Consider the following 15,193-nt stretch of genomic DNA (forward strand, 5'->3'; position numbering starts at 1 on the left):
ACATTGGGCTAAATTCACACAGGGTTTTAGGACCATAAATCCCAGATTTAAGCACCTCTGGTATTCACAAAACTCCTGCTTAGCTGTTGCCAAACCCTGTAGGTAGTAAACTCACTAGATGCCTACGTTTTTGCAGCGAAGATTCCCTCTGTGCTTAGATTTCTGCCTCTGGGTATGTGCATTGCTGCCTTGCTTTAGACATCTAGACACCTGTTTCCAGCCTAATCTCCAGTGCAGTGCCTGAACAGGGGGAAGATGGGCATTGTGCCACCTAACTCACCTGTGGGGCCTGATCCGGTAGGTGTGCTCAGAGAATACCTAATTCCACCAAAAAAAACAGCCGGGGAGGGTGGAGAGCAGGTGCCCTACCGGTTAGGATTCTTACTGGAATGTGGGAGCCCTTGGTTGAAATCCTCCTCTACCTGATGAGGAGAAGGGATTTGAACAGGGATCTGTTACCTCTCAGATAAGTGCCCTAATCTCTGGGCTATGGGATATTCTGAGAGGTGGCTCCCTCAGTTTCTCCTATTGAGGCTGTTTCACCTTGGATAAATAATTAAAAAGCCATTGGGCCAGCGAAAGAGAGAGATGCCTGAGGATGACTCTTTTGACTGATGGTTAGCATGCTCACCTGGGGTGTAGAAGGCCAGGAATCTAGTCGCATGGCTCCAGTGATTTATCATTTATCCAAAGTGGAACAGCTGCAACAGGAGAGATTGAGGGAGCCCTACCTCAGAATATCCCATAGCCCAGTGGTTGGAGCACTGATCTCAGAGGTTGCAGGTGGCTATTTAAATCCCTTTTTCTCATCAGGTAGAGGTGGGACTTGAAAAGGTGGTCTTCCACATTCCAGGTAAGCATGTTAACTACAGGGCTAAAAGTTAGAAATGAGGTGTTGGCAGCAGCAGTGCTGTATTGCCACCAGCCTCCCGGAGAGGGCTCGCAGCTTAGAATTCCAAGCAGAAATAAGTGCCTGTCTCCAGCCTGGACTTTGGTGCTAAACTCTCTGAAAGGGGCCGTCTCTCCTCACTATATCGCGTTGGCTAGCTTAGGTGGGGTGCCACCTAGCATGCTGCCTGTTGTGAGGCCCATTCTCAAACATGTATTTCTCTCCATTCAAAGTATAGGAAGCCGGAGCATCTAACTCAGGCTTTGTGAATCCCAGTGATTTTCTAGGTGCCTAAGTCCCTTTGTAAATCTAATCACTGTGTCAATGTGGCTAGTCATATTCATAAAGATAAATACCTGCATAAATGTTTGCAAGATTGGGGCCTAAACTGGAACAGGATTTTTCCCCCCATTTTAATTCAGAATTGAATAAAAAGCTCAAATATAGCCTTTGTCTTAATTCCCATTGCTTTTTTGGTTATGAGAGATTAAAGAAAAGGAGGAAAAACTCTATTTAGAAGTGTGGGAACTGAAAGGATAAACCAAATTCCAGGGAAAACTTCTATTTTTTTTGCAGCATGTGGCAGGAGGGGGGAGATAACTATTAGTGTATATTTACATTTTGCTCAGGCCTAACGGCCACAGTTAGAATTGCGGTCACATTGTGCAAGATCCAGCACAAACACAGAAAGGAGGCAATCCCTGCCTGGCAGGGTTTACAGTCTAATGACACAAACAGAGGGTAGGGGATGGAGATGCAAACAAATGAGCATGATGAAAAATTGGTATATATTTGTTAGTTATAGGTATGGGAGGGGGAGGAAGGAGGGAGTTGTGGTTTGAGGGTTTTTTTGCTTGTTTTTCAACTAGGGTGTAAGTGGCAAATAAGTTACTAGATATGTCCACTATGCCATTCTACAATACACATTGTCAAGGGATATCAGAGCAGATGCATTCTTGTCAACATCCTCTGGAAAAAAAAGTAGCCTTGCAAATTTTCACAAATTTGCATGAATTTTGCTTCAGCAGGAGCACGTCTTCTAATTTTAAAGTTATTCTTTACCAAACATCATTGTGGATGACTGCGTGCACTTGCTGGGAGCTTAGTGTGTTTACAAGATGTCATACGCTGTACGTAAATCCAAAATAAATAATACAAGTTGCCATGGAATATTTCAAGTATTATTCCTTTTTCTCTTTCATGGTGACAAGTACTAAGATGGAGGGAGAGGAGGCCCTTTTAGTGCTATCTCAAGCTAGACTGTCACTAATCAATTCCCCTGCCCCCTCCCTTCCCCCCCCCCCAAAAAAAGAAAACCCAACAACAAACATGCAGCAAGTCAAGACATTAAAAATTCTACATCTGACACAGATTCTGGCTGCACTGAAGTCAATGGGAGTTTTGCCACTGGGATCAGGATTTCACACGTGGTGTTCTTAGAACTGGTAATAACAGGGACACAATGTTTTTGTGGGAGGGCTATTTCTTAATACGCACAACTAATTCTGTTTTCATATGCAGTTCTTTCCATTGTCCCCACAATGAGCCAGCATCAGGTTGGCATCAGAAGCTTGCTTAGGTTTCTCTTTAGCAAATCTGTAGTCAGCAGTTAAAACCTTGGACTTGGCAGGTCTGCAAAAGTGCAGTGATGGTGCCTTGCAGCCTGTGATCTTAGAACATAAGAACGGCCATACTGGGTCAGACCAAAGGTCCATCTAGCCCAGTATCCTGTCTACCGACGGTGGCCAATGCCACATGCCCCAGACGGAATGAACAGAACAGGTAATCATCAAGTGATCCATCCCCTGTCGCCCATTCCCAGTTTCTGGCAAACAAGATGCTAGGGACACCATCTCTACCCATCTTGGCTAACAGCCATTGATGGATCTATCCTTCATGAATTTATCTAGTTCTTTTTTGAACTCTGTGATAGTCTTGGCCTTCATAACATCCTTTGGCAAAGAGTTCCACAGCTTGTCTGTGTATTGTATAAAAATATGCTTTCTTTTGTTTGTTTTAAACCTGCTGGCTATTAATTTCATTTGGTGACCCCTAGCTCTTGTGTTATGAGGAGTAAATAACACTTATTTACTTTCTCCACACCAGTCATGATTTTATAGACCTCTGTCATATCCCCCCACCCCCCTTAGTCATCTTTTTTCCAAGATGAAAAGTCCCAGTCTTACTAATTTCTCCTCATACGGAAGCCGTTCCATACCCCTAATAATTTTTGTTGCCCTTTTCTGAACCCTTTCCAATTCCAGTATAGCTTTTTTTGAGATGCGGTGACCACATCTGCACTCAGTATCCAAGATGTGGGCGTACCATGGATTTATATAGAGGCAATATGATATTTTCTGTCTTATGATGGATCCCTTTCTTAATGATTCCCAACATTCTGTTCACTTTTTTGACTGTCGCTGCACACTGAGTGGATGATTTCAGAGAACTATCCACAATGACTCCAAGATCTCTTTCTTGAGTAGTAACAGCTAATTTAGACCCCCATCATTTTATATATGTTTTCCAGTGTGCATTACTTTGCATTTATCAACATTGAATTTCACCTGCCATTTTGTTGCCCAGTCATCCAGTTTTGGGAGATCCTTTTACAGCTCTTCACACTCTGCCTGGGACTTAACTATCTTGAGTAGTTTTGTATCATCTGCAAATTTTGCCACCTCACTGTTTAAATCTTTTTCCAGATCATTTGTGAATATGTTGAATAGGACTGGGCCCAGTAAAGACCTCTGGAGGGCATCACAATTTACCTCTCTCCATTCTGAAAACTGACCATTTATACCTACTGTTTGTTTCCTGTCTCTTAACCAGTGACCAATCCATGAGAGCACCTTCCCTCTTATCCCATGACTACTTATTTTGCTTAAGAGCCTTTGGTGAGGGACCTTGTCAAAGGCTTTCTGAAAATCTAAATACACTATATCCACTTGGCCACTGTCAGAAGACAGGATATTGCGCTAGATGAACCTTTGGTCTGACCCAGTATGGCCGTTCTTATGTTCTAAGATCACAGGCTGCAACCATCATTGCACTTTTGCAGACCTGTCAAGTGGATTGCCCTTGCCACATGCTTGTTGACCCCTCAAAGAATTCTAGTAGATTGGTGAAGCATGATTTCCCTTTACTGAAACCATGTTGACTCTTCCCCAACAAATTATGTTCATCTATGTGACTGACAATTTTGTTCTTTACTATAGTTTCAACCAGTTTGTCCAGCACAGAAGTCAGGCTTACCAGCCTGTAATTGCCAGGGTCAGCTTTGGATCCCTTTTTAAAAATTGGCGTCACGTTAGCTATCCCCAGTCATTTGGTACAGAAGCTCATTTAAATGATAGGTTACAGACTACAGTTAGTAGTCCTGCAATTTCACATTTGAGTTCCTTCAGAATTGTTGGGTGAATACCATCTGGTCCTGGTGACTTACTACTGTTTAGTTTATCAATTTGTTCCAAAACCTCCTCTAATAACACCTCAATCTGTTCCTCAGATTTGTCACCTAAAAAGAATGACTCAGGTTTGGGAATCTCCCGCACATCCTCTGCTGTGAAGACCAATGCAAATAATTCATTTAGTTTCTCCACAAAGGCCTTATCATCCTTGATCTTGTAACAACGCTCAGCAACATCAGAGACATAGCTTTTTCCACAGTCTGATATGAGCTGACCGCCATTCGTTGTTGCTCAGTCACCTTGTCCTGCAGTGTTTCCTTTGGTGGAAAGTACTTTAATTCTGCTATTTCTCCTATGCCAGCCCCACATCATGTAATTTGAAATGTACCTCAGTTTTCATGCCTGTACAGCCAGACAAGGGTAAAAAGGTTTTTTTCTTGGAGGAAAGATGAATAAGATTGAGACTTTTCAGCTTGGAAAAGAGACGACTAAGGGGGATATGATAGAGGTCTATAGAATCATGACCAGTGTGAAGAAAGTAAATAAGTGTTTACTCCTTTTCATAATACAAGAACTAGGGGTCACCAAATGAAATTAACAGGCAGCAGGTTTAAAACAAATAAAAGGAGGTATTTCTTCACACAATGCACAGTCAACCTGTGGAACTCTTTGCCAGAAGATGTTGTGAAGGCCAAGACTATCACAGGGTTCAAAAAAGAACTAGATACATTCATGGAGGATAGGTCCATCAATAGCTATTACCCAGTTTGAGCAGGGAGGCAAAACCATGCTCTGAAGTGTCCCTAACCTCTGTTTGCCAGAAGCTGGGAATGAGCGACAGGGGATTAATCACTTGATTACCTGTTCTGTTCATTCCCTCTGATGCACCTGGCATTGACCACTGTCAGAAGCCAAGATACTAGGTTAGATGGACCATTGGTCTGACCCAGTATGGCCGTTCTTATGTTTGTTTCTCTGGTAAGAGACTAAGTCTAAGAGTGAGAATAGGGAAAAGTAGTAATGTTTTCTCAGGTAAATGTAGAGTGTTTAGCATTATATCTCATACATAAAATAAAGTCTTTGAAAGGGGAGGTTTTTTCCAAGATAAATGGATGAAAGTACTCTTTTATTTTAGTCATCAGGGAAATCTCTCTCTCTCTCTCAAATCCAGGAGGTCTGTATGCTCAAATCCACATTCCTTGCATCCCCAACACTCCCATTTAAGTCAACAGAAATTTAGTATGGGGAAAGCACAAGGAATGCAGAATCCACTCTGATCCTATCTAGGAGGCTGCGTTGGAGAGAGGCAACCTCTTTATTACACTAAATCAGGGATCAGCAACCTTTGGCACGTGTGGCCAGTCAGGGAAAGCCACTGGTGGGCCAGGACAGTTTGTTTACCTGCAGTGTCCGCAGGTTTGGCCGATCACAGCTCCCACTGGCCACAGTTCGCTGTTACAGGCCAATGGGGGCTGCAGGAAGCAGTGACCAGCATATCCCTTGGCCCACGCCGCTTCCCACTGCCCCCGTTAGCCTTCAATGGCGAGCTGCAGCCGGTGGGAGCTGTGATTGGCCAAACCTGCGGACGCTGCAGGTAAACAAACCATCCCGGCCCACCAGTGGATTTCCCTGAAGGGCCGCATGCCAAAGGTTGCCAATCCCTGGGCTAGATGGACCTCCTAAAATAAAATCAATCTGGTTGACCATTGTGAAGCCTCCATCTCCTCAGTTAGCCCCAAGATAAGAACTTCATTTGTGATCCATGGAAATAATGCTATTATAAATCTTGTTAGCATTCACATTAAAATACGAAGTATTAGAAAAATACCATGTGTAGTTAACAATAAAACTCCCCACCCTCCATGTGAATGAATAAGGCACAGACAAGTCGTCCTCTTCTGACCTGATCAGAAAGGTTTACTTTTGGCTCCTGAGATTTCCCACACAGAAGATGTAATAAAAACAAGGGAAAATACTGCTATCTCAGGTATAGCTACGACTTGTTGACTATTCCAAGTTCTGCCACTGACTAACCTTGTGATACAGGGCAAATCACATAACTTCTCTATGCCATCTGTAAAATAGGGGTAACAATGCTTTGCCTTTGTGAAATGCTTTGAGATCTACTGGTGAAATGCACTATACAGTTCTATTATTTTATCAAAAAAAATTAGTCAGGAAAAACTCTGGCTCTGTGAAATTTTCCTATATTTTGGAAAGGAACCAATTAGCACTTGCGTGCTGACATAGAGGCAATTCAGACCCACGTTTTAAAGGCTCCTTCTCAATATGCTTCTTTAAGGGGTAGCCTAAACTTTATAAAGTCTCCCTGGCCTTGCACAAATACAAATAAATTACTTCCCTTCTGAGCACACCCCCTCGGTTGTTGAATATGACTATGGATGGGGCAGACCTGTTTTTCAACATCCAGTGCAGGAAGGGTGCTTTGATACAATGGATGTTGAAACCTGTTGTGTATTTGGTTGGGGGGGAGGTGTGTGAGAGAGAGAAGACACAATGCCTTTAATTTGGCCCTGGTGCAATCATTTATACCTGTGCAAGTTCTGATGTGCTAATATTTTCCATATCCTTTGTACTTTGCACTTGTGTAAGTGGTCGTGCCACGGCAAGATAGCTGAGAATTAAGGCCGAGGAAGTGGCAAAGTGGACCTAAGAATAAAAAGGGGAGGAAGTAGTTTATCAAAGGCCAGGGTGATAAGGTGTTATACAGATGCAACAGCTGGGTATACTCTCAGACTCATGAGGTAACAAGCCCTTCTGTTACCTTCTACGTCAAATGGCTAATCTGAGTTGTTGAGGGAGAGTTTTCCAAAACAAGACTATGCTATTGGGTTAAGTAGATATTTTTACTGTGGGTTTTTTTGTTTTGTTTTTGTTAATTTAATATAGTTTCAATTACATTCCTGCCTCTTTCATTAATGATGCCCACCTTTCTGCAGGACTCAGAGAGAGGGCACAGGTTTCTGAAGTTCTGTTGACTCTGAAAACTAGTGTGAAATTCTGTAGTGAATGCTTGATCTTAATTTGGTAAGACTGTCTGGTGCTTAATGTGTGTCCTTGTTTGGAATTTTCTAAGGATTGAGAATGAGGAAGAGACCCACCTTTTGATAGACAGGCTTCTTGTTTAATTTCCTAATTCTGGAAGGTGCTCAGATACAACTGAGAAGAACAGAAACGTAGTAATTACATTACTTTTTGTTTGGACAGATTGATTAAATAGACTGGAAAAAAAATCACACTTTTCCAATACTATTTAGTTAGTACTATAGCCTGTTCAGCCTAAAGGACAACAATTAACTTTCTCAATTCATCCTCCTCCTTAAATATATGTAAGGAGTTCCATCTACCCACATTATTCTTTTCTGCCGTATGATGCACAAATGCACTAGTAGAAGCTGCCTCACCCCCTGCGATACAAGTACACTTGCCAGTCACTAAATTAAGATACAGTGATGTCACAGATGGGACTAAAATTTCAGTTTTCTCTGTTCTGTCACAGAATATAAGGGCCAATCTACACTACCGAAAAGACTGTTAACCCTAAATCCAAGTACTGTTCCCATAATACGATTAGAGAATCATGTTTTCTGTGCCCCCTGGCAAATTAAGAAAAAGCCCTGGTATGACATGGGCATCCCTAATTGTGGCAGAGAACCACATGCTAGCATGTTTTCTTTTTAATAGTGTAACCTGAGCCTAAGGGAGAAGCTATCTTATCTCATGCCAGCAGATTTACAAGGAAACTCTTAGGGTGTTTTAATTCCAGAGAGTAAAATGAAGGTGGTAGGTAGCACAGAGTGGCATGTTTGCAGTGTTAAATCTTGTTTCAAGGAAAAATTGGGCCCTCTTGGTTCAATTTAACTTTCACTTATACTTTTACTTGAGTACTAAAGAGCTCAAATTTCTCAGTTTAACATAAGCAGACATTTTAGGCTTAAGTGTAACATGTTCATACTGTTTTTTAAAAAAAAAAAAACTCAGTTTTTACAGGTGAATAACAACTAAATCCAGGTCTCTGATTCTATACAAGAGTATAAGTTTGATTTTTTTTTTTTAAATCCCCCTCCCCACTTAACAGCTCTCCTTTCTACTTCAAAATAAGCATTTGGGGATACACTGTGAAAGTCTTACAGAAGAAGCTTCATACAGACATAACTTAAATATTCCTTTATTGTCAGTGCAGGGTGTATTAATGATCTGAAAATGCATTTCATTTTATCTGCTGCGGTGGAATAGCACTTGTTCTCTCATTGAAAAACAAAACCATCTAGGATAGCAGATGAAGAGTTGCTATTCAGTCAGATGGGCTTCATCATTACTACAAAATGAAATATAAATCAAATAACTAAAATTTTAATGTTAAATATGTACATTACATTCCAAAGAAAATATGGTTTGATAATATATGCAACAGTTTCAAACCATTTGTTCAAAATCCCTTCAATCCACTGTCAGAATGGTTGCATTTCCTTCATTGGTTTTCATCATTTTGAAACTCTAGCTTCACAAGCTGGTTCTCAAATTTTTTAACATCTACCCGATGCTTCATTAGGAACTGCCCATTTAAATGAAAGACAGGTATGTCATACTTATATCTGTCATACCACACTGAGTTCTCTGGAAGGGTGATATCCACTTCCTGCAAAATAACCTTTGAAAGAAAAGAACTAAATGTTAAACATTTTATAACATTGGACACTTTTTAATAAAAATAGCTGCTGTCTTTCATCAAATTTCAGATTTACTTTAACAAAATGGGTCAAATTTTCAGCAGGCCTCTATATTAGCCCCGCATGGGTCCCTGGATTCCCAGTGAGGAACTGTACCACATATGATCTTGGTCATTTTCTTTCTGCAGATGGGTCAACAGACATTTTCTGTTTTGCTCATGGGTGCAGCATTTCTTTGTGTCTACTGCTGCTTGCACCACTTGCTCTAAATTCAAGCAACTGAGGTTCAAAAATTGGTCAAAGTGCACTACACGCAGTTGACAGAATATTAGTTGGGGAGGATGGTGGGAAAGTACTTTCAAGTGACTCAGGGCAAAGAATATTTGATGGACCTGCCTCACAGCAGTTTTGCTGCAAACTGCATTATAAACTTGAGATATATGTACATTATAGTCCAGTGGTTCTCAAACTTTTGTACCGGTGACCCCTTTCACATAGCAAGTGCGATCCCCCCCTTATAAATTAAAACACTTCTTTATATATTTAACACCATTATAAATGCTGGATGCAAAGCAGGGTGTGGGGTAGAGGCTGACAGCTCGTGACCCCCCCATATAATAATCTCACAACCCCCTGAGGGGTCCCAGCCCCCAGTTTGAGAACCCCTGTTATAGTAGCAAACGTTTTTTTTAAATAGATGCAACATTGCATTCATTGGTTTACTTTGCTAATGCTTACTTGAACCACAGAGTCTGAAAATGCTTTTGAATAATAATTTTTATGGAAATCAGCGCTAAAACTTTCTTGAAGAGGTTGCCCATGAAAGACTAATGGATGCAAATAAAATCAAGCAATTTTTCTTTTACAAAGAAAGGTCCCTGATTAACTATTCTTTCTCTATAATATACACAGTACTGTATTGCATTACCCTGTTTTTATATGGCTCAAGCACTTCTTTTGCTTCATCACATAGAGGGCACGGGTTCTAAAGGAAAATATGAAGATCTTAAAATAATCAATAAAACATACCTAGAAACAAGTTACATGCTATCATTATTCCACATGTTCTCTCCTCATTGCCACATCATTTTCAAAATCTCATTTTAATCAGCACAGCATAGATTGCAAGTTTAAAAATTCTTTTTTATATAAGTAATAAAAAGAAAATCTCCCTTTTTATCCGGTCAACACCTCTAAGATTTTTGACTCTACCTTTAATTTGTGACCACAATAAAAATATTTTTGAAATGGTGCAAGTTCTAAAAGCTGACACAGCTGCATGGTTCTGAAGACAAGTTATAGGATAGTCATAGGGTTGACTTCTACAGTCACTTCCCAAATGTATATCTGGAAAACTTTATTGACTTCCCTGGAGTGACTCCAGATACACATCAGTGTATGTTGTTTGGCATACAGTAATTTAACACAAAATATAGTGAGGAAAAGCATGATGGTTCTGTCTCTTTGGTGTGAAGTACTGTTCAGAGATGGAAAATGTCTATTCCTTTCCTCCCTCCCCAAAGCTTTATTAGGGTATGTCTACATAGTAAAAGGTGTGCAGAGGCTAGTCTGCCAGAGCCAGCTTGAATTCAGCTTGTGTGAGTAACAGCAGTGAAGACAATGCGGTATAAGTTTCAGGGCAGGTAATACAAGCGCAGCACGGACCCTACCTAGATACACACTTGGCTCATTTGTCTGTGCTGTGCTCTCTTCACTGCTGTTACCCATGCTAGCTGGAGTCAAGCTAGCTTGGGTAGGTAGACTAGGCTGTGAAGACACACCCTTAATGTTTGAAACCCTATGCAAGGTGCTAAAGGACACCAAGTTTGGAGTGCAGCTGCTGCTGTTTGTAACTTGTGGAAGAGCTGGTGATGGTGAATCAGCTGACCAAATGTGTTATTGAGAAGGGCTGACAGAATTTTGTTGCATGTAATCTGTTGTAACAGACTAGACTCTTCAAACTAAACTACGGGATGCTCAACTCTTTATGGGTTATTACTAAAAGAAAGATTGCTAAGGTAGTGGAGCTGGTAAAATGAGCTGGTAGGGGCAGAAAGGCAAACAGACACACCATTTCTCCTTACTAAGGGCTTGTCTAAGCATGCAGGTTGCACCATTAGGATTTGAAGTGGTTTAAGACCTGACTTAGTTAAAACAGTGCAGTTTTAGTGCTTGGATACTCTTCTATCAGTGTAGGTATACATTTACAGGCACAACTTAAACCAGGTTTAAACTGGCAAAGAGTCCTGTGGCACCTTATAGACTAACAGATGTACTGGAGCATAAGCTTTCGTGCGTGAATCAGGTTTAAACTGATTGTCCACATGCAAACTTACACCAGTTTAAATGCAGAATCACACCTTTAAGTTAACTTGGGAAACTGTGTATTTAGACCAGGCTGTTATCAGTTTGAATTCACACTTCCAGTTATTTTGATGCAAGTCTGTGCGGGGACACTTATTTTGGATTAAGAGTTCAATTATTTTGATTGAACTACAGTTAAATAAACCAAGCCTTGTATTGAAATAAGTAAAGGTTTGGATCTAAAACTATCTAGCTATTTCGTTTCCAACCTCTGTGTGGGGACAAGTGCTAAGCAACAAAGCAAGTCATGGCACTTTACTCCTTTAATAAAGCCAGCACTGAGTTCCAATGGGAACTATGCTGAGAAATAATTCTGACTAGCCAAGGGTCTCTGCAAACAGACTTTAAACTGCTTTAATGGGACATTCAGCAGCTTGTATATATGTTCATGTCTTTCTGAAAGTACTCAATTGCCCTGGCTGCAAACAGAATTTGAATTTAATACAGAAGAGAGAGATGCAGATGTGCTGGGCAACAGAAGAGGCTGAAAGGAGAGGTTTTTATTTATACAATACGTTCTCACTTATGCTAAGCCTCATTCATACTTACTCCTGTCTTTACTTTAAAAAAACAAAACAAAACCCGAAACCACAAGCCTGGGGTGAATGGGGATAAACAGAGATCACAAATTGGTCTATTAAAAGCAGCCTGCAGTTTAGTGAGAGCTTGTTTTATAAATGCCAGTGATATGACACGTTCTGAGAGACGTGAAAAGTACGTTACTTTAAGCACGTATTCAACAAAAGAGGCCAATTTAGAAAACGGTTTCAACTTTGCTATCAGAAATTTGGTCACAGAATTTCACATTGCTAATCAGTATGTATGCACAATAATCATGCAAAAGAGCGTTTTCTAAAATTAATGCCAGTACTACCTACATTATTGCCCTTTGGAGTATGAAAAAGCACAGGGCTGAATCAGATGGCAGAGACAGAGATGGGACTTTAAAGTATGTTTCCTCATATAACACACATTCCACTGATAAGAAACAAGTGCTGACTTTTCTTTTTCTAGAAAGTCCGCACCTTTGTAAAATAATCTAACTTTTTTCCAGGTTGGGTAGGGAAAAAAACAAACATTACTTGATGATGGAGCCTCTCCAGTCTCATCTTCTCTCAGCAAATTCACACTTTTTTCATTTTATTTAAAATTCACAGCAGTTTACACTTACATAGAAACTTTCATCTTAGAGCATTTTGCAATCTGTATACGTGCACCAGTATAAGACTCCTGAGTCCTTTCAGGACCTACATGTAAATCCGTGGTAGAGATCATCCTTGAATCAAGGGATTGCCAGTCAAAATCAATAAATAATATGCTACAAAAACAATGTACAGAAGGTAAAACTTTAGCCAAAGACACCAAATGAAACTCCTCTTCCTATGAAAAGTGAAGTGGGATCATTAATACTTTTGCAAAGAACACAGGATCTCAGTTAAGGTTTGTTAGGGGGCTTATTCCTTCACCCACTTACTTCCCTGGTCCTTCTCGCATGAACAGAGAGCAACAATACCCGAAGTCCAAAGGTGCAAACAATTCAATGTTTATTGGGGTGAACTTCCAGCAAGCATGATTCCAGTTTCCTTCCTTAGTATCCTCCTTCCCAGCTCTGACACCACAGAGCCTTACACCTGTGTCCCTGTTCCCATTCCTACCCTTAGCCAAACATGATTCCAACTTCCTTACTCCCATTCCCTGTTCCCATTTCCCCCTTTAGCAAAGCATGATTCCAATTTTCTTACCCCTGTTCCCATCTCCCCCTCCCACACCCACCCACTTCCTCACTGACTACAGTTTATATAGTTTTATATAGTAAAACTTGAGTTCTGCTTAGCTATACTTTAACCAATCATTTTCCTGAAATTTAACTAACCAATCCTAACATATTGTAACATGATTATGTAACCAATTATATCCCAGCACCTTAATTAGTTTACACTCAGCAAAATTAATTGTACAGCAGACAGGAACAATCACAGAACCAGATAGAGATTATACAGACTACTCATCGCTTTTTACTCCTGTTAACGCTGCAGAGCCACCAAAGCACAGAGGGAATGGGTTGGATTTTATTTCTCCTGGTGCATCATCGATAGAACTAATGTTAAACCTTTTCAGGCCCACTGACAGATTTTGCACAGATGTCATTGAGGGCCTAATTGGCCTTCAGCACTTCTGTTGGGATAATAATCTATGATAAATAAAGAACTTGCCTTACCTTCCAATCCCAGGTCAGGCCACTTATGGTCTACTCTACACAGTAGCTAGGAGGGTGCTGCCCAGTATGAGCAGGCACTTGTGCTAGCTCTATTTGAGTGAATGTGCTAAAGATAGCAGTGTGGCCATGACGGCACCGGCAGTAGCTTGGGCTACCAATCCAAATACGTATGTGGGAGTTGGGCATGATTGTACTTGGGTGGCTAGCCCAAGCAGCCTTCCATGCCACCATGGCCCCACTGTAATTTTAGCAAGCTAGCTTGAGCAGAGCCAGCTGGGAAGCGCCCTCCCGCCATTGTGCAGACATAGTCTTAAATAAAAGAACTTTTAACTTGTAAACTGGGTCCACTAGCTAAGGAGTCACTGAGGCACAATAATCCGACAACTCCGTCTTGCCACTTCTATAGAGTCAGAGTAGAACCAAACTATGAGTCTCACCCAAACGATGCCCACACAGTAAGCTGTATGGAACTAAATCTCTCTACCTCTAAAAGATGAAGGGCTGAGCCTTTCCGTCTGGGATCTATTTGAACCTACAGTTCCTGGAAGGCTGATATTTAGGCCTTCCTGTCTGGCTTTACAAACTAATTTTTTACCTTGGTGAACAAAGTTAACACTGGTATATTTGTAGTGGCTGTACATAGTCGTTTCCATAGTGGCCTAGAAGAATATTTTGCTAGCTGCTTTGCTGTACTCTGAAACCAAAGCATCTTTTATCCTGTTAAAACAAAAAACAGAAATTACATGCATGGCATAGTTTAATTTTTCACTAAGCTATAGCTCAGAAAATCCAATAATAAGGCAGAAGTGGTGGTTCCATGGGAGTTCTGAAATACAAACTCAAGCAAACCATTTTCACAATACTTCTGTGTTCACAGCCTCCGCATGTTAATCTTTAAAAAAAAAAAAGTATGCAGCGGCCATATTATCAATTTAATGTAACCCAAGAAGCTCTATTTAAAATTTAGATTTCATTTTCTTGCTGCAGTGCCTTTGCTAAATTCTCTTACACAAATGCTGACATAAATACATTACAATGTTTCAACTAGACATATGCCAGTAAGAATTACACAATACTAACAGAACGCAAACTGCTGTGCTTTGAACTGCTGTAATCTTGCCGATTTGCTTGACACAAAATATTCTACTTACTCAAAATTGTTCCATCAAACTAGTTCTGTATCTAATCAGAATGTTAAAATAATGCTTCCTGAAGCAAGTTAAAAAAAACACAACAACAAACTACAGACAAGATGATTTAACTTTAAAGGCGAGCAAATTGTCTTGTTCTTTCTGCAAGAGCAAACTAATTGATGAAAGATGTTGATGGGTTTAGGGTCTGTTTGGTTTTGGTTTTTTTCAGTGAAGTTAGTGCAGGTGCAGTATGCCATGCTGGATACTGAAAACTTTCACCCATACAAGAGCATGAATAGCAATACTGCTTTCTCCATAATAGCCTACCAATGAGTCTTAACCTTGGCTTCTAAGGATCACCTGTAGAATTGAGAGACTTCTTTATTCTCCATGTCTGTTCATTCTTTGGCCTCTGTGTTATGATTGTCAGCAAAGATGTCAATTCTGATGGTGGTTATTGTGGATATCTATTCATTAGAAACTGCACT

At 40.5% G+C, this 15,193-nt stretch overlaps 1 protein-coding gene across 5 annotated transcripts in view; it reads right to left on the minus strand.

The window, feature by feature from the left end:
* Positions 1-8,472: 8,472 nt before the first annotated feature.
* The window catches only part of C5H5orf63 (chromosome 5 C5orf63 homolog), a 64,628-nt gene continuing 57,907 nt past the window's right edge, over positions 8,473-15,193 (minus strand). For 4 of the 5 annotated variants that reach the window (XM_073344860.2, XM_073344858.2, XM_073344856.2 and 1 more), the window contains exons 2-4: positions 14,168-14,289; positions 9,919-9,975; positions 8,658-8,971 (exon numbers count right to left, since the gene is read on the minus strand). In XM_073344860.2, coding sequence (XP_073200961.2) covers positions 8,792-8,971; positions 9,919-9,975; positions 14,168-14,281 — 351 coding nt within the window. In that variant the 5' untranslated portion in view covers positions 14,282-14,289 and the 3' untranslated portion in view covers positions 8,658-8,791. The other variant, XM_073344861.2, reaches the window with a different exon arrangement.

Source organism: Lepidochelys kempii, chromosome 5 (assembly GCF_965140285.1).
Source record: "Lepidochelys kempii isolate rLepKem1 chromosome 5, rLepKem1.hap1, whole genome shotgun sequence".
NCBI lineage: Eukaryota > Metazoa > Chordata > Testudines > Cheloniidae > Lepidochelys > Lepidochelys kempii.